Here is a 24,070-nt window from a genome sequence, read left to right on the forward strand (position 1 = left end):
TTTTCTTTGCACCACTTTCACTGTTTTTTTTTAAACTTTCACTGTTGCATTAATTAAAACCACTTCTTGATCTTGAGCACTTACAAAAAACTTATTGTTGTTATACTGCCTGGGTCTGCATGCCTCTTCAGTCACAGATAAAAAGTGCTTGCTGAGAAGGTAGACAGGGGTCGGGTGAGTGCTCTGGGGCCTCTCAGACAGACCTTACCAGAATGGTGACAGCCAGAAGAAGGCCTTCCCTGCTCCCTTGTGTGTGACAAATGGGAAGGGGGAAGTGGTGGAAATTGCCAAATTAGTCTTGATCCAATTCATTATGTCCTTTCATATAAATGCACACAATTCTGGGCAACTGCTTATGAAACTGAAGAGGAGACTTTTGTGTTTAGATTTACTTTGATCAAGGTGTTTTATTGCATCTCAGAGGGTATACATGCACTGGGTTTTTCTCAAACCAAAATACAAAGAAAAACCAATTTCGAAATTCTCTCTCTCTGACTCTGTCATTACAGTGTATGTTATTCCTCACAATAAATTCAGATACAACCACTTTTTTTTTAATGGTACCATATACGGATTAAATAGTTAATTTGAAAGATTTAGGTGAACATCTTTCCAATCTAATACGCTTTCACAAAGAGCTGCCAAGCCACTTGTAACACTGATCAACAGTGACCTTAGTAAGGAGTCAAAAATCTTAAGCCAAGCCATCTGCACAAACAGTATGAGAGAACAAATTAAAAACATTAAAGGAACACCAGTCTTGTTGTTTACAGTAAAGGGTGCAATTCTCCAGATTAGCATGATCTCTAACCACAGACAGTATGGAAAATATGCAGTGCTGTACAGGGATGGAAAACACTAGTCTAGGCATATACAGAGAAGCATCAAACTAACAAATGTACATAAATGCAAAAGTTAATTTAAAAAAAAATGACTTTGCCATGATTGAACTACAGATACACTGCAGAGAAACATAATTAGCTTGACAATATGTCTGCACTGCTATGATTGCTCCTCTCAGCTACCTGGCATGAAACTCACCCTTTACGTATTTTCAGTGCATAAACAAAAACTGATATAATAAGCCAATTTTAACTGGAAACAAAAAAAAATTCCTAAAATATTTTAAAAGTAATAACGAATTCCAATTTGGTTTTTACTTTTCACATAGCAACTTCAAAGAGGAAGTGTTAACTGGAGTTTTGATTTATATTACTTTAAATTATAATTATCTTAACATGTACAGTGCCACAAAAATAAAACATTTCTCACAACAAATTGAGAATCCTGCATTTGGAAAAATTGTTTCCCACACACACACGCACACACAAAGGGAGCTGTAGGATTAGAGTGCTTTTCTTAACTGTCTGATATTATCACACTATTATTTTGTATAACAGATATACAAGAGAAACTGGACTTTGAGGGGAAAATTTAGAGGGTTTGCCAAAGTTATTTACATTGAGACCTCCAGAAACACAGACACGTCGCTCCAAACGGCTCACCACACAACAGCTGCATAATCCGCCCCTATTAGATAGGTTCAGAAAAGCACTAAGAAGGCATCAGAAACATACATCCATTGTTTAAGTTGTAAAACACATAAATAATAACCCAAGTACACAAACTGAGAAAGAGAGAGAGAGAAGGGGTAACAACTAAGAATACACATTCCTAATGTTCACTTTCACAGCTGTGCTACACGTTTTGGAAGTAGGAGAGAAGTCTGAATATGCACTGGGTTTGGTAGTGGTGGCTCACTTGGAAACTCTGAGCAACAAACAAATCTCATTTGTAGATTCCAAACTTGCATCTTCAGTGATCCCGTCAGAAAATTACAGCTGTGAAGACAAAAGGAGAGAGTTAGAACAATCTGGTTGAATTACGTTTTATGACCCAACTTGCTAAGAGACTTTGAATAAGCCAAGAAAATTCACTAGACAGACACACATCTTTATTTATGTTAGCATGGTTACTGATTCAAATTAAGGAAGTCATAAAAGGCAGTAAGGCTTCCTTGAAGTGGAAGGCTTGCCTGAACAAAGTGAGCAAAAGGTTCTGGCACAATTAACTTAAGCTGACAACAAGGTAAGTACAAAAAAGGAGAATGAGAATCAGATTGCTAAAAACATCAAGACAAAGAGTATTTCTTCAAATAAAATTCTATGTAGGCAAATGCAAGATGGTGCACACTGAAGCAAAACTCCCAGCTTTAAATGGAGCCTGATGGGGTCTGAACTGGTGGTGACTGAGAAGTATAGATCTTGGCATTTTAGTGGACAGGTTGATCAAAATGTTGACTCAATGTGGAAATGGAGAAAGTGGCAAACTCAATGCTCAGTGGCAAATTCTTTCACTCTATGAATAATTTAAATTGTGCAAATGGACAAAGTGATAGTCACTAAAACAGAAAAGGGGACTAGAGGATAAGCCCATAAAAAACTACTAACTATAACTAATGAAGGGAACCTCCACATCCAGAAGTATTTAACTAAATAATACTAGTGCTATGAAAAAACATTGCAGGATATGTCTTGGCCTGTGTTTGCTGGCCCTCAAGGGCAACTGATTGGTCACTTTGTTGAACAGGTTACTGGATTAGACAGACCAATGGTCTAGGGCACCTGTTATATTCTGAAAAAAAATAAATAATATGCAGCCTCTGTTCCCATGGAGGATTCAAAGTTGCTTTGTAAAAGTAAACTTTTAAGTTGTGCCACATTGAAACCATTAAAAAACCCATAGCAAAATCCAACTAAACAGCAGAAACTAAGCTAATGACAGCTACAGCACCTGGGATGCATACAGCAAAAATTTAAGAAACAAAAGCCTGGGAAATTGGGACAAACTTCACCTGGCATTTAAAATGTGACAAGGCACACAGTAAACATCCCAAAGAAGAGAGTCCCATGAACAGGAAAAGTCCCTGCTCATACTAAATCCATCAGCCAAGCTAGTACTGGAGCAAGGTAACATCAGCCAGAACCAGCTACAGTCAATGCCAGGATGCAGACTCCTAATAAGGTCATTATCTCCAGCAGTCTATGATTTCCCTCTTCCATTAGTTCCATTCAACTCTATGGTTTTGTATGCACAAGTAGATCTTGTAAAGCGGCAGCCCTGTATCAGGATGGACTCCTGACATGAGTTCTTAGTTTCCAATATTGCTTTCTTTGCTCATTGATCACAGGTTCTGTGATGTATTCTGTTATGTCACAACAGTCTCCAGACACAAGTTCTCAGTTTCCAGTATTGTTTTCCTTGCTCATTAATCACATATCCTAGCATTGTCTCACTTGCTTTTAAATTATATTTCATATTATTATTATTTGCTAATTTATTCATTTAATAATTATATTCATATTCTTTGGTATGCAATTACCATATATTTCATTTATCTTATAATCACTATGTAACCAGACTTTATGTTGTAGTTTTAATATTGTTAGCTATAGGAGAGAACTGGTGGGAGCATCAGCCTTAGAATGTTTCATCAAGGAATGTTGTTATCTGGTATCCAAGGCACCGGCAGATGCTTCTGCCCATGGAAAAGCAACCTTGAACTGAGCAGAGATAGTGTAAAGACTTGGGAATTGTTTAAAATGTGGGAACTTTGGGCGTGCAACTTAGAATCATTGTATCTGTGTATAAATATGTATTCAGTTCCAATTAAGCCAGTTCTGGCAAGGATACCCTTGCCGAGTGTCGCTACTGATCATTCAATAAAAGCTTTTTTCTGCATTCCTTAGAAAAGCCTCTTTGAATGAATCTGAGCAAAACCTCACGCTCTGTTACTATGTTGTAGCAGAACTCTTTTCTCCTCAGTTCAGCTCCCTTCCTTTCATGATTTGCTTTCAGCCCTCTCTCCCCACGTCTAACATTTCTCTCCCGTCCCTCAATTTTTCAGCCTTGGTCTCAACTCCTCATCTACACTGGTTGACAGCACAAAATATATTTAATAATAGTACTGCAGCAAATCTTTGTTAATATTATAAACAGAAAAATGGAGTTAATATTTCCCTACAATCTCTCAAATTAATGGATCCTTCCCCAGTTCCACCTGTAACAGAAAATCTGCCTTAGTGGTAATAAATGAGGAACAGATATTAGCTTTCGCTGAAAACAACAGAGTGTGGAATGGAGATAACCTGGCCCAGGCTAGTCTGATTCCTTTCATTTTTGGCCCTGGAACTCCCATGATCATCTTGAAGCTGGTGGCTAATTCTGAGACACCTGGTTTTATATTCTGATGTTATGCCTGCCATAAATGGACAGCAGGACGGGCTTTAGAATTCTTTTATTATTATAGATACATGCTAACAGCCAGCCAAGAGATTAGTTTTGTTATGGTACTGACTTCGTCAGGGTCATGGGGTGTGGGGTTATGATGGCTTTTGGCAGCCCTGGATGTTTGCTTATTGTTTCCCTGTCAAATGCACAAGTATGAAAGAGTGGGATATTTCAGAAACATTTTCACCTATACACAAATGTTTGCAGCAAAATAAATAAATAAGTTAGAACAGCACTAATGCATTTAACCAATACTACTTCTTTAACAAATGCTATTTCATTGCTGGTGAAAATTCCAGAAAGGAATGCAAGCAAACAAATTTTATTATATTCATACTGAAAAATATAAGAAGCAACTTATACCTTGAAAAGGTTCATAAGAAATCCTTGATGTTAAGATCCGCTAATGGGTCCTTCGATGGAGGTTTTTTGGGACTCTGAGTGACAGGTGAAGGGCTTGGAGAGAGCTGCAGAGATTTCCCACAAGACAAGACAAGGCACGTGCAGAAGAAGAGAAGACATGAGCAAAAGTATTGATATTAGAATAACAACATCAAGATGCAAATTAACATTGTTCCTACTTTAGAGCCAGTACCGTAGGTAACTATGTTGATGCTATTTGAATGAAGCAAACTCAGAGTTGGACAGAATGTACTAATCAGGTTTAGCAATGATGAAGTTTGACGATACATTGTCAAGGAGAGTAAGTTGACCTTACTTTAATATGTCCTTGCTGCAGAACTGTAATCTGGAAAGTAAACATGGCCTTTTCTGTTGTGATACCTGCCTTACAGCACTTGTCCAAGGAGAACATTGTGTTTAGCAGAACAGTTGATGGTGTGCTGCTTCTCTTCTGCCCTCATACAAAAACTGCAATTAAGCACTTTGGTTTCAGACAGTTTTAGTCAACTTGCAATTTGCCATGATGTCCAAATGAAGGTACCTGGGCAAAATGGACTATGATTTTCCTCACATACTGAGATTAAGCCCAAACCAAGCAACCTTTAGTTGCCCAGTGTGTAAAGATGAATGTGGCAATAAGCCATACTTGCACCCATCACAAGCATACTGAGAATTGTTGTGATATCTGAATTTTTTGTTGAAGATAAGAATGGTAGCATTTTACTATTTGGCTTAGCCTGTTGATGAGTTATTCCACTATTCACTGGCTATAGTTAAGAAAAGAACAAAGATATAACAAAACTTTTGCTTCAGTTAAAGAAAACCAAATAAATTTTAAAATAAGAATGGATTTGAAATTATTTTGCAATATATTCTTGCACCAACACTGGAAGCAAGAATCATGTTTTACAATATTGTAGTTTTGTAACATTGGTTTAAATTTTGAATACCCCAGACTGTAAAAGGTCATTGCTGAATATGAAGCTGGAGGAGAGATCCTTTGAGCTTAAATCACAACCCTCTGAAAACCCTGCTAAGGACAGATTGTTCTTACTTGTGCACCAGATCCTGCAGCTGCTCCAAATGGAGGCCTCATCATAGGTTGCCCATACATAACTGGCTGCTGTGGCATCATTGGAACACCTGCTCCAGGTGGTTGCTAGAAGATATTTGAGAACAATTTGTGTTGTGTACACTGTGGACAATGCAAGGCCTTAGCTCGCCTGGCTTGAGTCTGACAAGAGAAACATGAGTATGCTGCATTCTCTTGGATTTTCTGAATCTGGTTTTTCTGTTAAGAGTTCAGATTTTAATTGTACACCCCCAGGTATATTCTCTTCAAACACTTCTACAATATTTTATCTTTGACAATACTTTATCTAGTATTCTCTAGAGAATGCCATATATGCAACCATAATACACAAGCACAGAAACTAAGTGTATAATTTGGCAAAGGATCTCTGTTCCCATTATATACACCCACACCAACACTCAAAGAGGAAGTGTATAGCTCTCAAGTTTTCAAAGATAGGCAATAACATGTGAGAAATACTTAAAATCTTAGATTGCTTTATCTGAAGGCAGATTATTTCCAGTGGTAGAACTTTTTCTGCTTGCAGAGTTCTTGGCCACTTCCCGAAGCAAGCAAATATATGTAGGATTGCTCAACTTGCTTCAACATTACATTTGCTTTTAGTGTTGTGCAGGGGTTTTTTGTAGAAATAGCCCAGCAGGAAATCATTTGCCAAGCCAGCCAAAACTGCGTTCCTGCTCAAAAAAAAATCCCTGGTGTTGTGAAAAGTCAACTTTAAGTGCAGAAAGTTCAGAATATTGGCCACAAACAACACAAAAGGATGTAAAAAAAAATCACTGGGAGATGCAGCAGCTAACTGTAATCATTCCTATTACTGTGCCTTGATCAATTACTGTATTTAACAAATAAACTTATGAATAGTTTATTGCAGGGATGTCAAACATGCAGCCTGGGGGCCGAATCAGGCCCCCAAGCAACTGTCTGCTTCCTTCTCCTCTCTTGTTTCCTTCTGCATAATAGCTTGATTTGCAAAGCTTGCTCAATCACTCAGGAGCTACAGACGGGGGAGAAGGCAGGGCTTGTTTTTCCAAGTTCTCTCAATTGCACAACAGAGCTACTGAACCAAGTCACCCTTTCTTCTATTGGTTGAGGTTCTCCCCGCCCCCCCCCACCAGTGCCCTGGGGAAGGAAGGAAACAGCCAGAGCTTCCTTTGTCCAGTTCCCTGGATCCCATGGGAGAAATACAAAGAAAGCACCTTTAAGATCAATGAGTGCTAATGTTTTAAGGATGGTTTACATTTTATTTATATATATATATATATATATATATATATATATATATATATATATATATATATATATATATATATATATATATATATATATATATATATATATATATATATATATTTGGCCTGGCCCAACAAGGTCTCATTTATGTCAGATCTGGTCCTCAAAACAAATGAGTTCAACACCCCTGGTTTATAGTTTTTGCTCACCATTCCAAATCCTGATCCAGACTGTGTAGGGGGGGCACCTGATGTAGGAGGAACAGCACCTGCTGGAGGCACAGATCCTGTCTAGAAAATCATAACAAAACCAACTGACTCAGAATTTACACCGCATTAAGTTTGTAAAAACCAGCCTACTTCAAAATAAAGCTATCATTACAGGAACAGGTAGCACTCAGTATAGAATTCTATGCTGCCTTTTTAAGCTGTTGAAGTTATTGCTTGTGTTAAATGTTTTTTCACTGAAAATCAATTTAGCTCACTGAATGCTACGCAGTGCTTGATATCTTTGTACAGTGCTTCATTAGCTATTTGTGCATATAATCATGTAGGTCTTCTCACAGACTGATTTCCAACACATTTATTTTGAAACAAGTCTCACTGCTTTGATAATAAATAATTTCCATGCTTCAATAATAAATAATTTCCATGTGGCTGTTACAATCCCAAATATTGCAATGTGGCAACATTTGCACCAAGTTTTCCAAGACCAAAATCTGTCTCTCATTCATTTTACAAGAAAGCTTCTAGTATATGTTCCCACTGGGCGGAACTTTTCCTAAATCCGAGTAAATGGAGCCAATATTTATATGCACAGAACTGCACATATGCATTGCAGCCATCATAGTTTCAGCAGAACTATGGTTTAGCATGAGGGCATTAAAAGGAAATTTCTGAGCACATGTCTGAGTGAAAATTATGGTAACAGAATTTTGTCTTTAAAATTAAAAGCAATACATCATAGTTTCTTCCTTTTTTCATAACTGCATTATATAATCATATATCTAATGCTCAACATGGCTCCATCTGAACATATGTAACTGGAGATTGGATAAATATTTCTACAAGCCTGAGAAAAGTTCTAGGTTTGCAGAAAAATGTGATTTTTAAATTTAAAAAAATGAGAGGGTTTAAAACCCTCTAAAATGATAGAAACAGTGCCTGTAGCTTTAAGAAATAAATGCTGCCAGTGGCCACTACTAGACAACTGCAGCCTTACTGCCAGCCCTCAAATCTTGGATTCTGTCAGAAAAAGGCAAGGGAAAGGGAAATGCTCAGCTGACTATACTAATTTTGCACATATCCAAGTTTGCTACTGCGATAACAGATTTTCCCTATCAACAATTTTTGCATAAAGTCTGCACAAATGCTACGTACTATTGGACCACTTGGAGGAACTCCACTTGACCACATGGCAGGTGCTACTTTTGGTGTCCAGTTGGCTCCTCCTGTTAACTTTTTCTCTCCTGCATTCCACTGAAGGTCTCCCCTAATGACACAGAATGTTTCTGTGTTAATCATTTTGTTAACAGACCTTTCTAACAATTTATTCTCAAAAAATGTCTTTGCAAGAACTCAATCACTGCACAATTTAAAAGGAATCAAAAGTCTATAAAAAGCCAACTAATATATTCAATACTGTAACAATGCTATATTGATGTTGGAAGCCACTTTGAATAACTCCTGAGAAAAGTAGGGCTTAAATGAAGTTTAAAAATACTGATTTACATGAGCAAAAAATTCACTACTAAGAAACATTTTAATCTCTGGAGTTCTGATTTCACCAGCTACTTACTTCTTTGATGTGGTACCAGAAATGCCAAGATCTGCAAAAGTGAATGTAAGTGATGTGTGAATGCATTAAAATGTGACCAGAGACTTTAAAGACCTCATCATTTTATTTCAAATATAATTCCTCTGTTTAAGGTGTTATTCTTCAGATCATCAATGTTATATTTCTCTTTGAAGGAAACAACAGTTTGTTGTACTCAGCATCACAAAAATGCTGGCTCCCAGTGTCAAAGCAAGAATTTCCTGCCACTGAATAAATGAAAATCTAATCAGCAATAACTGTCAAAGAGGCACACACTGGGGAAAGCCCTTATATTCCAGCTAGCAAAATATGTTATGCGATCACAAGAACATACATACAACTCTCAAAATCAGCTGTTTAATAACTTACTTCCTACTAAGTTCGCAAGAGAGGAATCAAGATCGCTCCCAAGGCCTTTGGTTGCAGCTGAAGCAGCAGCACTGGACGTGCCTGAAGCGGGTAGGGGCTGACCAGATGGCATCATAGTTGGCATAAGGAGGTCACCTAAGCCATCAAACACTGAAAAATGTAAAGAGATTTGTAGTTTAGGCACCAGCCTTTCAAATGTCTTAATGCAACACATTCCTAAGGGTCAAAGGATGAGATCTGTAATACAGTCACTATGCATCTTAATGACACAGACCTGACAAAAACATCAAAAGATGACATGCATGCTATTTCATTAGCACACCAAAATGTACAATAATTCAGGAAATAATTATTCTAATGAATACTGAACATGATGATACGTGCCTAAATGGTCACAGACGTATGCTAGTTTAGATCTTAAGATAATGTACACTCTACATATCCAATGAGGAATTTTGTTCCTCATACTACCGTTAAGATATGCAGAAAGAAAACAAGATAGAGCGAGAGAGAGAGAGAATTTTAAAATACACTATTTACAAGATTAGGGCTAATCCACATACTGCTATTCTACAAGAACTTTGTCATTATCCTGCATTTTGTCTACCTCAGGGCCTGTTTGGACACATGAAAAGACTGGGAATGTATACGATTCTTCACCATGAGGAAAAGAAAACAACTGATCCAGATATTTCAGACATGAATTCAGAAATATCGCACCTGATTAGTCAAATAGTCAAACAGCCATGTAACATGGAGGAAACATAGAATGGTACCAAATACCTATTGAAATGCATTGTAATTACTGCTGAGTTGCAGATATGAAAAAAAAAATCATGAAGCCTGACATAGTGTCTCAGTGAAGCCTTTGGATGTCTACTGCTGCTTCTTTTGGTGAGGAGAGGGGAGGGGAAAGTGAGAACTGATCAATTTAAACACTGAAGGCTTGTCTTTAATCTCTTGAGACAATTCTGGGTGAGATGGGAGAACATCTGAACAGGACCAGTAGAGATTGTTTTGAGACATGAGAAAGAGGAAGTTTTGTGATATCACTGGGCAACAATTCCACTTGGGCTTCAGAAGCAAGTGTCACTATATCTCCTTGGATTTTTTTTTTGTACCGAGTGCTTTTGACCTTGCAGGCTTTTCACCTGACAGCATGTTGCAGCATACTTCATGACATACAGCTGGGCCATTCTTCTGGGTAAGGCTGCAGACTGTTCCTGTAACAAGCTACATTAATGGTGTCAGACTGAATGGGTGGCTGTGAGCTCAGGGAGAGTTGCCTCAGTCCAGAAAACTGACACCTACCATGAACAAGATTTAAAAAGCCAAAGAAGTTTCCAAGTGGAAAGAACTCAGGCATCACCTTAAGAAATAAGATTCCATCCTCACCCCCCCAATCCAATGGTGCTTCTCTATCACTATAATCAGACAACAATTTCTAAGTTAATCCTATGTTACATGGTAAATACACATCTGATGTACATGCTAATGTTAGAAAGCAGAGCTGCAGTATGCTTCAGCAAGCAGTCAAATAAAAGCAAAGCAATACTAAATATTTGGTTTTTATTTAATCTGTTGCACAACTCACCCAAATTGCATATTTGTAGCAAGGCCCCAGCATGGAAGTATAGAATGAAAGAGATACAAACAAAACGACAGAGCAGTGATGAAAGGTTAAGCTTAACAGCAAGGGAAAAGTCACCCTGGCACTCAGTTTTGTTTAACTTTTGGTGCCATGCGCACTTAGGAAAGGCTTTGCAACAATAGCAAGGACCACAAATCCATATACTGAATATAGACATCAGCAAATTTAGCAGTTTATTTTAAACAAGCATGCATAAAGCACATGCAAAGAAAGGGGGTGTGTACTTATTTTTCATATACAGTGAACCTTACAGAAGATAACAGATGCAAGTATCCTTCAAATTTTACATCAGAATAATGTGTTAGAAATGTACTTATTCCAGTGGAACACAAGGCAGAAAGATAGATTCAGGTGGGTATGCATGTTGGCCTGAAGCAACAGAACAAAGTTTGAGTCAAGTGGCACCTCTAAGACCAACAATGTTTAATTCTGGGCACAAGAAAGCTTATAGGCAGAAAAATGTTTAGAACTATCAGGATATTTAGAGTGCCTTTACATATCAGATAGAACTGGTAACAGAAATGGAGGGAGGCATGTTGGTCTGGAAATGCTTTAACTCACCTGAGGGATCAAATGAACTACCAGCAGGGGATGGGGAAGGAGTTGTTCCAAAAGCTGCTTCAAAATTGGGCTGAAGTAGACTAGCCTGGGCTGGTGTAACTGGGGAAGGTGATGGAGATGGAGCAATAAGAGAACCTCCAAAGCCTTTAACGGGTGAAAGAGGCAAGAGTGAGTTATGCCTTTAAGTCAACAGGTGCACATTCAAATATACCAAATACATAATTAATTCCCTAACACAGAATATCTTGAGCAGCTTGAAAAGGCACATGTGCCTCCTTGACTCATTATCTTGTATTATACCTCTTCTTTATCTGAAGTGGTCAAAGCTGCCCCTCTGCTACCATCACCACCTTCAAATTTAGCAAATATAGGTTTCATGAATAGCTATTGCTCATCCCATCAGTTGTGCTTCAGCAGCACTCACTCTTGACCTGGCTTTTTGAAGGATAAAGTGTGTGGCTGTCCCAGAAAATCTTTTACTTCCTGAGCAGTGGGTGTTCTCTATGATAACTCATAACCCCAGCTCTGAAGGACTTTAAGCTTTGCATACTTCTACAGCATGATGCAACTGCATAACTACCCATAGGCCAAAAACTGTAGCATGAATGTTGGCAAGCCAGTTAAGGTCACACAATGCTGAAGGATGGTTTCTAGTAACAGTTTTGCTCAACTAATGGCCAAGCAGAGGCTGCACATGCTCTTTCCAAGCTCTGCAGTTTCTGTAAGAAAAGCAATTTCTTTGTACAGTTACAAAATTATATTTACAAAGTTAGTGTAAGACTAGTCCTTCAAGGACAAATTAGTTCCTTCGGCTGCCATGTGAAACTGGGCCAAACTAGACAATGGACAGATCATATTGTATATATATTCTACCATTCTTCCATGTTACTTAAGGCAAATTCCAGACTGTTCCTGAGCATTCTTCCATCCAGTCACTGGCCAGCATTTCAAATTGCCTTATTTCTGAAAAGCAGACAATTAATGTACCTTCACACTATGTCTTACATAGGTGTATGCAGCATCCCTTGTAGAGAAGTGCAATTGTCTTTAAACTTTTTTGAAGACCAAAGGAATTTGACTAGAGGTCAAATATGACTAAAGCTGAAAGGAGCAGTTAAATTTGCAAGGGGGTGGGAGCCAATTTGAAGCAGCAGCAATTTTGAGCTGAAAACCCCCTCATGGAAAAGGGTTAAGCTTCACTCACAATGGCAGTGTCCTGAGGCACATTTTCATTTTTCTTAAAGAATCAGAATAGTGCATGCATTTGACAGTACAATCTTGTTAGATCCAAAGTTAAGAAAAGCTAATTTGAGACCTTGAAGTACAGCTAAAATGTAATGCTGTTTTAGATTTGCCTAACTGACATGTTACTAGATTTGCTTTTCTAGGTTTTCACTGGAAATTCAAGCAGCAGGATCAGCAGGAAATAGGCAGCCAGAAAAGAAACTTTTGCTGAAAGCATTCCCGTTCTTGTGGAACAGCATGACATAAATAATGCCCCAGCTTGAGACTGGGTTAAAAAAATACACATGACCCATAAAGGAAGGTAGACTGTAACCCTCCTGACCAACATGAAGGAGGAATCAAGTGAAAGGCCCTTCTGTAAAGTTGCTGGCAATGTTAGAAAGATACAGTACCCAAAGATTGTTCTCACAGCTTTTAGCTGGACCACTTTCCTTCAACCTGGACAGAGGTAACCGAGAAGTTGGCCTATGCTCTCCTTCCCGGAACATTTACAAAGGATCAGAAATAATGGAATTCCTAGGCAATAATAAAGAAACCACCCACCATTGATATTGGGGCTGGTACTATTAAATTTATTCATAAATTATCTGGAACTAGAGGTGAGTAGTGTAGTGGCCAAGTTTGCAGAAAACTCAAAATTATTCAGGTTAATGAAAATCAAAGCTGACTGCAAAGAGCTCCAAGAGGAGCTCCATAAACTGGGTGAGTGACTAACAATGTGGCAAATGAAGCTCAGTATTGGTAAATATGTGGTGATGAACACTGGGACAAAAAAAAAATCCCAACTTTAGGCTAATGTGGTTTGAATTTGCTGAGACTGAGAGGGAAAAAGATCTTAGGGTTGTCAACTCAGTGTCAACCCAGTGTGCTGCAGTGGTAAAAAGGGCAAACTTTGTTGGGGATTATTAGGAAAGGGATGGAGAATAAAACAGCTGATATTATAATGCCCTTGTATAGATCTATGGTACAGCCTCATTTGGAATATCATGTACAGTTCTGGTCACTGTGTCCCAAAAAGTGGTTGTAAGTAATGGCTAAGGAATTTCTGAAAAACTTAAAACAAATGCACCTTTTCTTTATAAACTCTATATTTCACTTGATACATTAATACACTTGGAATTGAGAAAGGCAGCCTATAGCACTAAGTGACCTGATGAATACTGAGGCTCTATCATGTCATTTTGATTATACAAAAAGCCAATGAATGCACACTTGGCTGTATCTCATCAGTCTTTCACTTCCTGAGAATCATAACCAGTTTTTTTTAACCTGTAAGCCATGCCTCAAGTTGTCCACCCCATTACTAAGACTGTGTTGAATTAGTCTTAGTAGTAAATATTAATCATTTGTCAATATACTAATGTCATACATGGAATAAACTGGAGCTGAAGAAGTCTGCCAAGCACATCATAAATTTGTAAATAATGCCTTGGATCCAGGAAGTTTCCATGTATGTGATGTGAGGCCAATTTTTACTAGTTCCTCCCTCCGTACTTGCTATTCCTGGGCGTTTCCATCCTACAGGAACAACATTTCAGTGACCATTCTGGACTGAAGTGTGTGTGTGTGTGTGAGAGAGAGAGAGAGAGACATGAGGGGACAAGGAAGCAACACTTCTTGAATGGCAATTCCTTCTATTCACAGAAACTTTCTGGTGAATCCAAACCACAGAGCTATTCATTCCAATCACAAGAGCAGAGAAATACACACACATACCTCCCAGAAAACGTTGCAGCATGCTAGAGTTATCCATATTACTACTATAACAAGTGCTGTTCTAGAAACTACAAACAGTCCAGAAAAGGGACTGGATCCAAAATGCTGCAAATCTTGCAGAACAGGGCTCTCCTGCTTCCCTCTCTTCTTGCAGCCCACTGATCCTTCCAAAATTTTGCTCTGAGGGGTCAGGGGACCCTTATGAATAGTGTGGAGAGTCAAGTCAGAGTCTGCACTGGGAGGAAGGAAAGGCAACCCCTCCTCCTCAAATCACCCTTCATCCTCCACCAATATGAGTGCCATTCAACTTTCAAGCATTTTCCAGAAAAAACACTTCGTGAAAAAATAATCAGACCACCACACTACTAAAAACTGCATGCAATCGTTCCTTACCAGACAACAGGTCAGCAGAAGCAGAGGAGCTAGAAGCTGCTTGGGATGCAGGCTGGGCTTCAGGAGCGCTACTTCCAAAAGCATCTACATGTTTTCAATGACGCAGCAATAAAGGCAAAAGGGTTTAACAATTAACATATTAATTCATAATCCTAGAATAAATCATCACAATGGATACAACCAGAGGAATGTCCATCAGTGAGACGGCAAGGGCAACTTCAAGCATGGAAGTGGTTTATACTGCATTTAATTCATTTCAAAAGAAAGCAAACAAAGGGCCCCAAAAGATAACCTTTTACCAAGTGGCAGTTGCTGTGAACTGCCTTGCATGCAGTACCACTTAGTAAATCAGTGACCTGCATTGTTCTGCCAATTTTTTTAAAGAAAAAAGTCTTACCACATTTCTGCATCTGACCAGAAGTCCAGGGATGCCATAAGACTTGTTTGATCCCTTGGCAGGGCAATATAGAAGCCAGCTTACTCCCACAACAATAAGCTACCATTTGGAAAATGGTAACTCAGAGTTGTTTTTTGAAGTTCAAGGTTAATATAAGTTGATCCAGAAAAGCTGCACACCAAGCCACATAGGCCCACTATGCAATCAGTGGTCTATGGGTGCAAGTTATTCCAGTCATAACTGGAAATCTTCTACTTTATTCCTGCAGAGCAAATTGCTCTCAATGTTAATAGCCTCTAGACAGAGACCCATCTGTCTACACAGAACACAGCCCCTGGTCAAACTTACAAAGAGGCTGAAGAACATACAGAAGACTGTGTATGCTAACGTTTTTAAAGGAAAAGTTTCACTAATGTTTTTGTCTATGATATTTCTAACAAACTTTTCGTGAACTTTGAGTGCACTGCCAAACCACAAAACTACATCAGTTTTGTTAATTCGTAAATTTTGCCACCTCCAAAGAACATATTTTCTTATACAGCTGACATGCCAGCAGCTATATATTTCTCATGCCTAAGATTTACCAGCTGTTGCTAATCTGAGGGTGTCTTGTGTGTTTTTAGATTGTAATAATCAACCGAACAAACAATCTGACTGGAATTACCAGTTCCAGGTAGAAAGCAAAAAAATAGTTTGTAATTTATACTTGACAACATCACACAGCTACCTACATAGATTATACTTGAAAGAACATTAGACATTATGTCACAGTACAAGCATAAATTTAGTTCTTAAGAGAACAAGAAAACAACTGCTAAGAGGTTTAAAGATTTTATATTGGATTCCATGGAAGTGGCATCATCTTCACCTCCTCCAATTTTAAAACAATTCCAAACCCCATTTCTTACAACTACTTTGAGGAATTAGGCAGTTGGTAAGAAAAACAAATAGAAGCATCACTCCTTAATAACAGTAACAACAATAATGCCCATTACTTGAGCAAGAAAGCAATTTCCATGCATGGAATGGTAATACAGATAATGACGACAGGTGGACCAGACTTAAACAAAGTTTTCTAATGTAAGTAGTTAAAGAGCAATATACACAGCACTGCCAAAAAAATGAACTGCTAGCATGGAAGTAGTAGTAAATGGAGCAGAAATGAAAAGGGAAATTCTGTAACGGTGAGAAGGAGCAATACCCACCGCCAAACAGGTCAATCACACCTGACGAGTCCACTTTAGCTGGGGAAGCAGTGGGCAGGGGCGATGGTGCTGCAAATGCATCCACTGCAGTAAGCATGACAATATTTAGTATCAGCAAATCAGGAATGATGAGAGCCAACTACTTTAAATCCACAATACTGCAGCAGGTCTTCAACAATACAATGATTGTAGTATTTCAAAACATAAACACAAGTGCCCTTCACATTTTTTCCTCATAGTATTCAGAATTCCAGTTTTTGTACTCTTGCTTAAACATTGTTAACAGTCTACAACCTTACGTTCATTTACACACTGATGCTTGTCCAGGCATGGATGCTATCAGGATGTTGGCTTTTCTCCCCTACTTCCCCGCAGTAGTATGTAACTCTAAGCTTTCTCCTAGTCTTCTCTATAATCTGTTCCAAGCCTGCTTTGCTATGGTGAATTGGAAAAGCACATAGCAAAGCCAGGATGGCATCTATTTTGATGGGAGAATTTGGATCTTCCTGGACCCATCCTCACCTGGTTCCATTTTCTCTGCTCCATTCCCCTCATAGTCATTCCACCCCCACTGATGGGCGCTTTTAAATTAACAATATATTACTATACTATTATAACTTTATTAAAAATCAATACGATCCTCTGAACCCCAGCTTTCATTTTTCAAAAAAGTAAATTTCAAAAAAAGAACCCCCTTTCAGTGATGAGACATGCCTTTCCCCTTATATCTCTGCAAAAAAAGGCATCAAGACTAGTTTTTTTTTTAAAAAATGAAAGCTACGAATTCAGAGAATTTAATATTTTTTTTTAAAATATACTACAAATATATATTGATTACTGTTTTTTTTAAAAAAAAAACCCAAAACTTCTCCCTGTAGGATTGAAAGAATAACCACCATGAGGGACTGGGGGCAGGGAAAATGCAGGGAAAGCTGTTGTTAGAAGCCCAATTGCCACTCTATTGCACAGGCAACTGCAATGTGATATCTACACAAGCCCATCCCTATGTGGAACACATCTAAAATACAGGGGTTTTTTTTGACCTTTTGAAACATTATTTTATTTGATGCTGCTTAAGGCCATTATCAAACTGATACTAAGTCAAGCATTCCTCTCAAATTCCAGATTCAGCCAGATGGTCACTTGAGCTGTCTGCCTTTTCCCACTTTGCAGATAGGTTGGCAGGAAAAGACCCGCAGACCTAGAACAAGACCTTAATTCTGATTGTGATATGACTTTCCTTTCCAGATGCTGTTCAAGCTAGAGATGAAGCCAGGGAAGGAGAGAAAGCTGGACAGTTTGATGCCCCCAGCTGAAACCATACTGTACTCTGGTTGTGAGAATGGGGGAAGATTCCCTCTGTGACTCTTTTAATTTTTCTTTTCAACACTGACTTGACCTTGTGATAATACTTCCTTTAAAAACATACTAAACTGTGAAACAGCTGTAGCAGTCTACCACAAGGACAGGCAAATCCTATTATGCTCCTATCAGTATACTCTATTCCTATTAGTATACCCTACTCTTATCAGTATGCCCCAGGAAAAGCACTGTGATCTAGAAATGAGAGCCCCCTGGTGGTCCCTGGTCCGAGAGAGATCTGACTGTCCTCAACTACGGTCAGGGCCTTTTTGGCCCTGGTTCCAACCTGGTGAAACTCTCTGCCTGAGGACATCCATGCCCTATGAGATCTACTACATTTTGTAGGGCCTGCAAGGCAGAAACGTTCCACCAGGCATCCGGCTGAGGACAGTGATGGTCTGGCACTTACATCCCGCCCTCTCTTTCTTTTCAACCTCCCTACATCTTTCCTATCCAGGGGGCAAACAGGCACTGAAAAAATTTATTCCCACCTTAGTGTATTGTTTTTATTGTGGATACAAAGTATTTTAATGCTGTTTGAATCATATCATCATTGTATCTTTTTCTGAAGTAAGCTGCCCTGAGCCCTGCTTCCAGGGAAGGGTGGCCCAACAAGTCCAATATAATAAATAAATAAATAAATATTACACCTGCCAAACAACAGCATGTCAGATCATTCTGCTCAGTACACAGGGCTGTTTCTCTGCCCAGGCAGATAGGTGAGCCTCTGAGGTGCTGGTAGCAGTTTCTGGAGCCAGCAATATGGGAAATGTGACAGGAATGACTAATACCCACTACCATCTCCAGGATTCACAAAGATAGTAGTTGGACCTGAGGAGAGTCCCTGAGACACTGGTGGCACTGCTGGGCTAAGCTTATGCCTCATGTGCCTGGCCAAATACAATCCCAGTCACCCCTACTCCTTTCGTTTACCAGTTCATCAGCAACTTCAAAGATAAACATTATGGGGTGGGAGTGTGGTAGAAGTGCGTGGGCTGAAAGGTCTGTCTGCCTAACCCCTGCTGTAGCGCTAGCAACCCTCTGCCCCAAGAAATCATCTCTGGACTTTTCCAACTGAGTAACAGCTCTGATATTAAGCATTAGACTTGAGGGCAATTAATATTTCCAGATCTGAGATAAAAGTCTTTTGGTGGGTGGAGGGGAAGGAAGCGGAAACACTGTGTGTATCTCCCCATGGAAACCTCTTGCATCTTACTTATGCAAACCACTCACTGACCCAGAAGGAGCAAGTCTACATATACAAGTCTTTCAGTTAGTTTGCCCAGAACTACATAATCTCAGTTAATTTGAGGTGACGTCCGCTTTGGATGCCCTGCTCCATGTGTCCTACCTTCAGAGTGACTGGGAAAAGACATTTTCTTTAGTACTATATTTATGAATACCATCCCCAGAGACATTCATTTCATACATCATTGAGTGCAGTATTCTCACACACATTCGACAAATAATCTGCCTTCCTGCTTCCTGCTGCTACTGCTATAATGCATTTATGCACAGTATTGACACTATATTGGCTGTTCCTTTTATTTCATTGGCTGTAAAATACCTTGGATATTTTTTTAAAAGGAAAGGCAGGGTATACAAATGTTTAGGGTGTGTGTGGGAGGGGGAGAGGCATGTCAGATTGTGCCCTCTGACTCTGCTTATGAAGTCTGTGTACTGAAGGCCTTGCCTCTAAAGTCCATCTACATGCCAATTGTTTGTGTATTATGTGCTTTGTAACAAAAACAAAACCCCCTGTAAGGTACAAGCTGTGAAGTTAAGTTCAATATTTTGGTTAAGGGAGAGCTAGTAGGCACAATGCCATTCCATAGCTAACAGCCTCTTTCCATGAAAAACAGGACTGCTATCACGCTACTACTATTTGTTTTTTCAGTCACACATGCAGCATGAACTCAAGCATGTTCTCTTAGAAGTCTCACCGTGTTCAACAGGCCTTTTCTCTCATATGTGTCCTTACTGATGGTAGCTTTTAGCTTTATATACTACTTCACAGCCAATGTTAAACAGGGCTTTTTTGAGCAGGAATGCACAGGAATACAGTTCCAGCTGGCTTGGTGTCAGTGGGTGTGCCCTAATATGTAAATGAGTTCCTGCTGGGCCTTTCCCACAAAAAGCCCAGTGTAAAACAATGCTGGTATTGGGGGTGTGGCCTAATATGCAAATGAGTTCCTGCTGGGCTTTTTCTACAAAAAAAAAAGCCCTGGTTACCTTTATATTCCTGAAAGGCTGATCATTTTTGTCCTCTATTATACAGAATGTTAGTTTGTAGGATAGAAACAAGCTTAAAGCGACCCAGGAATAAATGGCTGGAAATAGGGACTCTGTTCATCAGGGATTCATTAAACTCATCTCCTGAAATCTTCCACAGTATTGGAGGCCTAGTTGACTGATTTTTGGCCTAAGTTCTTAAGTCATCCATGGTGAGAGCTAATGAGAATACCAAAGTATTAAAATTTAACTGTTTTATTTTCCACTGAACTCAAGGCCACAAACAATCGATTCCTAGAATGTCTCCCCATCCAGTTACTGATCAGACCCAGGCCTTTTGCTTTGATGGCTGCATCTTCTGCTTTCCAGCCCAACCTTGGCCCAAGTTAAAAACGGAATTTTAAAAGCACATTTCAGTTACATTGCCTTCTGCACAATGACAATTTATGCCAACATAACTAACAAGCACTCACCAGATAACAGATCACCAGTGAGAGAACTCTCAGGCACAGGAGAAGCTCCAGTTGGTGGAGAGGAAAAAGCATCTTCCAGAAGTAAAAGAAAAACCCAGAGAAAGTAAGTGAAAGTTTTGAGAGAGAAATATATATACTTAACAAGTCACAAAACCAGCTATATTGGGGTGGGTGAGTGTAGAACTATTAGAAAAAGGAATTGGGATATTATAAAGGGAAAATTATAATACTATTATTTACCTGTACCAAACAGATCTATGCTAGGAGTAGCATCTGGCTTAGGTGCTGCAGGGGCTTCAGCTGGTGTAGACTCAAACAAATCTAAGATCAAGAATATATATACACACATATATGTATGTCTTTAACTCATTTCTGGGAAAACAAGAGGTTTTTTTTGCAGCACTAATCTGGAGAATGTTTATTCTTCAGATAATAATTGTCGCATACAGTATACATGCAAAAAGATTGTTTGCATATGCTGTACATCTGAGATCAATTAACTGAAGAACAAAATAAAAAGAGTTAAAAACAATTACCACCAAAGATATCTAGAGCAGGAGGAGGAGCAGCAGAGGTGGTGGTGGTGGTGGTAGTAGTGGTAGTAGCAGACGTGGTAGCAGTGGTGGTAATGGTAGTAGTGGCAACAGTTGTAGCAGGGGCTGCAGGAGCAGCAGCCGCAGCTGGAGTAGGAGTAGTTGCGGGAACTGGAGTGGCTGCACTAGTTGTAGGGGTAACTACAGGAACGCTGGTCTCAGTTGACTTCATAGCAAAGAGGTCCAGCTCAGGAGCAGCCTCTGCACTGCCTTCAGATGGGGCAAAGGGGTCTTGTAAAAAGGAAAGGGCAGAATATATACATAGGATCAGTAGGGAAGGAAATTGGGAGAAAGCACACATACTGTGGATTAAAACCACACACACAGATAAAGTACAGTGCAACACACACACATACACACACACTTCTCATTCCATCAGTTTCCTGATGGATAAACCCAGCCTTTTGTCTCTCCTAAAAAAGGGGGTATTTTATTATATTAGGATTACTTCTGAAGGTTTAAGCAACACCATTATGAGAGGCTGGAAAGGAACTGGTCAGTATAAGCCAAACTATTAATGTGCAACATTCAGCATGGTTTCAACATTTTTGGTAACAAAAACAAACATACAAAAACTAATTAGTGGAAACAGTGCCTAATAATAATATCACAACAGACTGTTCTGGACTACCAAAATTTGGGAATTTGTTTGGCAAAGTAGTATCATCACTCAAACTTTAATAAGGAGGCAAACATACTGCCATGTAGTTCAGTTTTAACAGTACGACAAACACAACAATGACAGACTAGCTAATGAGATGGAACCCACCATTTCCTGAACATGCATCAAGAGCTGCGGCTACAGGGGTTGGGGTAGGTGCCGCTGCCCCTTCAGGTGCTGCCGGGGCTTCACCAGGAGAAGCTGCAAAGGCATCTTGAATGCAGTTTTAGAAACAGAAAATTAAGAATAAAAAAGAAGAAAATATAGTAAAAGAACCAGGTTAAATGGCATACAAGATTCCCTTATACAAATTGAAGGGTGTTCTGGGTTTTGTTTTGCAGATATCAACAGCTTTTAAAGTAAAATCAGGAACTAAAATTTCTTCAACCAATTTGTTTATCCTAGGTGAGATTACACTTAGCCTGAGGTTACAGGCAAGACCATACATATAAAACAGAAAATGGAGATAAGATGTTCATTGTATAAGGGTTCTGGGCAGCATGCTTCTTTAACATTAAAAAAAAGGGGAAATGAACAAACTAAAGATCCTTTAGAAGAAGGAGAATAAATCAGTATCACTTAGGGCATTAAACTTTTCTATTTGGTGAGCCTATCTCATACACACCTCAACAGCCATCCTAGACTTTGGGCACTTCCTACAATTTAATACTCATATGATTTTAATGGACTTCAACTACCCACACCACTTTCTGACTTACTGGAATATGATACTTGCAGCACATGTACACTTGTAATAAAAATCTTTTGAATAACCCAATAGTTGTGCTCATACCCCAACAGCTAGTAGGCTTACTTACCCCTAATGGCTTACTGGGAAAATATTATACCCAAGAAAATAGGATCTAACTCAATAAATTCCAGCACTGTTTCAACTTCTTCATTTCGGAGTTATGTAGCCCACATTTGAGACTACTTGCCCAACTCTTTTCCTCTCCCTTTTACCACTCTTATCTCAAAGACTGACAAGAGATTGCTAGTGATCACACCACCAACAAAGCATTAACTCACGGGTAACCAAATATGCCTTTTCACAACAAGAAACATGACTATCTCAAAAACTGTCCACACACTGTCCTTAAGTATCATCCAGAAGTAGTACAAGGCTGATTTATAGTAACAAGATGAATCCTAGAACTCCATGGTATGTTGTAAGCTGCCCCAGGAGCATTACCACCTTAGCAGAGCGCACTTCCCCAGAATGAGATATGATAAATCTTTTAATATAAAATTAAACTATTAATATATAATTAAATTATATAAAATTAGTCACAGTTCAGTGTAATGAATCACTGCTCTAGGCCATGTGGAGAAAACAGCAAAGGTAGGTTTGCTTAGAGCAGTTCTGTCACCTGCCTTTGTGAAAACAACATGTGATGTTATAAAAAGGCAAGATATGTTTCCTAAAGATAATCTTTGTAAGTAAGCTATGCCAAGGATATGCCAAGGCATGAAGGATATGCTATAGGACAGAAGTCCTATTTTGCTTTTTAAAATTTAACTTAATATCATGGTCCAGACTGAAGTGTGTCACAGGATCCGTGTAGGTTGGTAAGTATAATGCCTCATCACCTCCAGGCAGAGCTTGGCATAAGATGTCCCAGGCATAGGTCAACCTATATTTACAAATCTATGCCCTTGATTTCCACCTGTGATTTAGGTTTCTCTTCTCCCTGCTTGATAAAATCATTCACTGACTTCTAGAAGAATGGTCTATCATAGTGGTAACAGTAGGAGACTACTATAGCACACCGTCAACATGCGCTTGATGTACAGAACAAATAATGAAAATACTTGTATTTTTAAAGAAAGATAATTTCCCACAAAATTAACCCTTGAGAATATGAACACCTCATTCAAGGAGCTGTTACCACATGAACCTGAAATGGTCTCTATTCTCCTCAATGCATGTTTGAAGGTTTCAAAATACTGGCAAGTCTGGAACATGTAAAGAATAATTTCAAATTAATGATCCCAAATGATCATCGGACCAAAACTTTGTTCTACTGCTTCAGACTAACATGGCTACCACCTGGATCTATTCTTATGCAATGTTTTCAATACAACTAACATGCCGTTATTCTTAGCCTCAGAGTCCTTTAAATGATTGCATTCCAGTATACATTCCCCATCCTAGCTAAGAACCCTATTATCAAGATAGAACATGTTCAAAGAACAACTTCCTATACAAGCTGAAGAAGAAAAGGTATCTTTTAAAAAAAAGAAGCTGCCTACAAAACTGTCCAGTGCAGCTGAGAAGCACATGAATACCATTGTCAGTCTTTGCATTTGGAACCATTGAGAGATGGTCACAGGAAAGGGAAGGGGCCTGAAGAAAAACTAATTAAAAGCTGGGTTGTCAGG

General features: G+C 39.0%; 1 protein-coding gene across 1 annotated transcript in view; it reads right to left on the bottom strand.

The window, feature by feature from the left end:
* Window positions 1-374: 374 nt before the first annotated feature.
* The window catches only part of SNAP91 (synaptosome associated protein 91), a 113,252-nt gene continuing 89,556 nt past the window's right edge, over window positions 375-24,070 (bottom strand). Inside the window, exons 17-30 of the mRNA XM_060236606.1 lie at window positions 21,797-21,901; window positions 20,971-21,258; window positions 20,675-20,755; window positions 20,435-20,506; window positions 16,368-16,451; window positions 14,766-14,849; window positions 11,412-11,555; window positions 9,200-9,349; window positions 8,813-8,843; window positions 8,395-8,506; window positions 7,225-7,305; window positions 5,747-5,851; window positions 4,654-4,757; window positions 375-1,841 (exon numbers count right to left, since the gene is read on the bottom strand). Of these exons, the coding sequence (XP_060092589.1) occupies window positions 4,665-4,757; window positions 5,747-5,851; window positions 7,225-7,305; window positions 8,395-8,506; window positions 8,813-8,843; window positions 9,200-9,349; window positions 11,412-11,555; window positions 14,766-14,849; window positions 16,368-16,451; window positions 20,435-20,506; window positions 20,675-20,755; window positions 20,971-21,258; window positions 21,797-21,901 (1,430 nt within the window). The 3' untranslated portion in view covers window positions 375-1,841; window positions 4,654-4,664. The remainder of the gene's footprint in view (window positions 1,842-4,653; window positions 4,758-5,746; window positions 5,852-7,224; window positions 7,306-8,394; window positions 8,507-8,812; window positions 8,844-9,199; window positions 9,350-11,411; window positions 11,556-14,765; window positions 14,850-16,367; window positions 16,452-20,434; window positions 20,507-20,674; window positions 20,756-20,970; window positions 21,259-21,796; window positions 21,902-24,070) is intronic.

The sequence above is a fragment of the Heteronotia binoei genome, chromosome 1 (genome assembly GCF_032191835.1).
Source record: "Heteronotia binoei isolate CCM8104 ecotype False Entrance Well chromosome 1, APGP_CSIRO_Hbin_v1, whole genome shotgun sequence".
NCBI classification, from domain to species: Eukaryota; Metazoa; Chordata; class Lepidosauria; order Squamata; family Gekkonidae; genus Heteronotia; species Heteronotia binoei.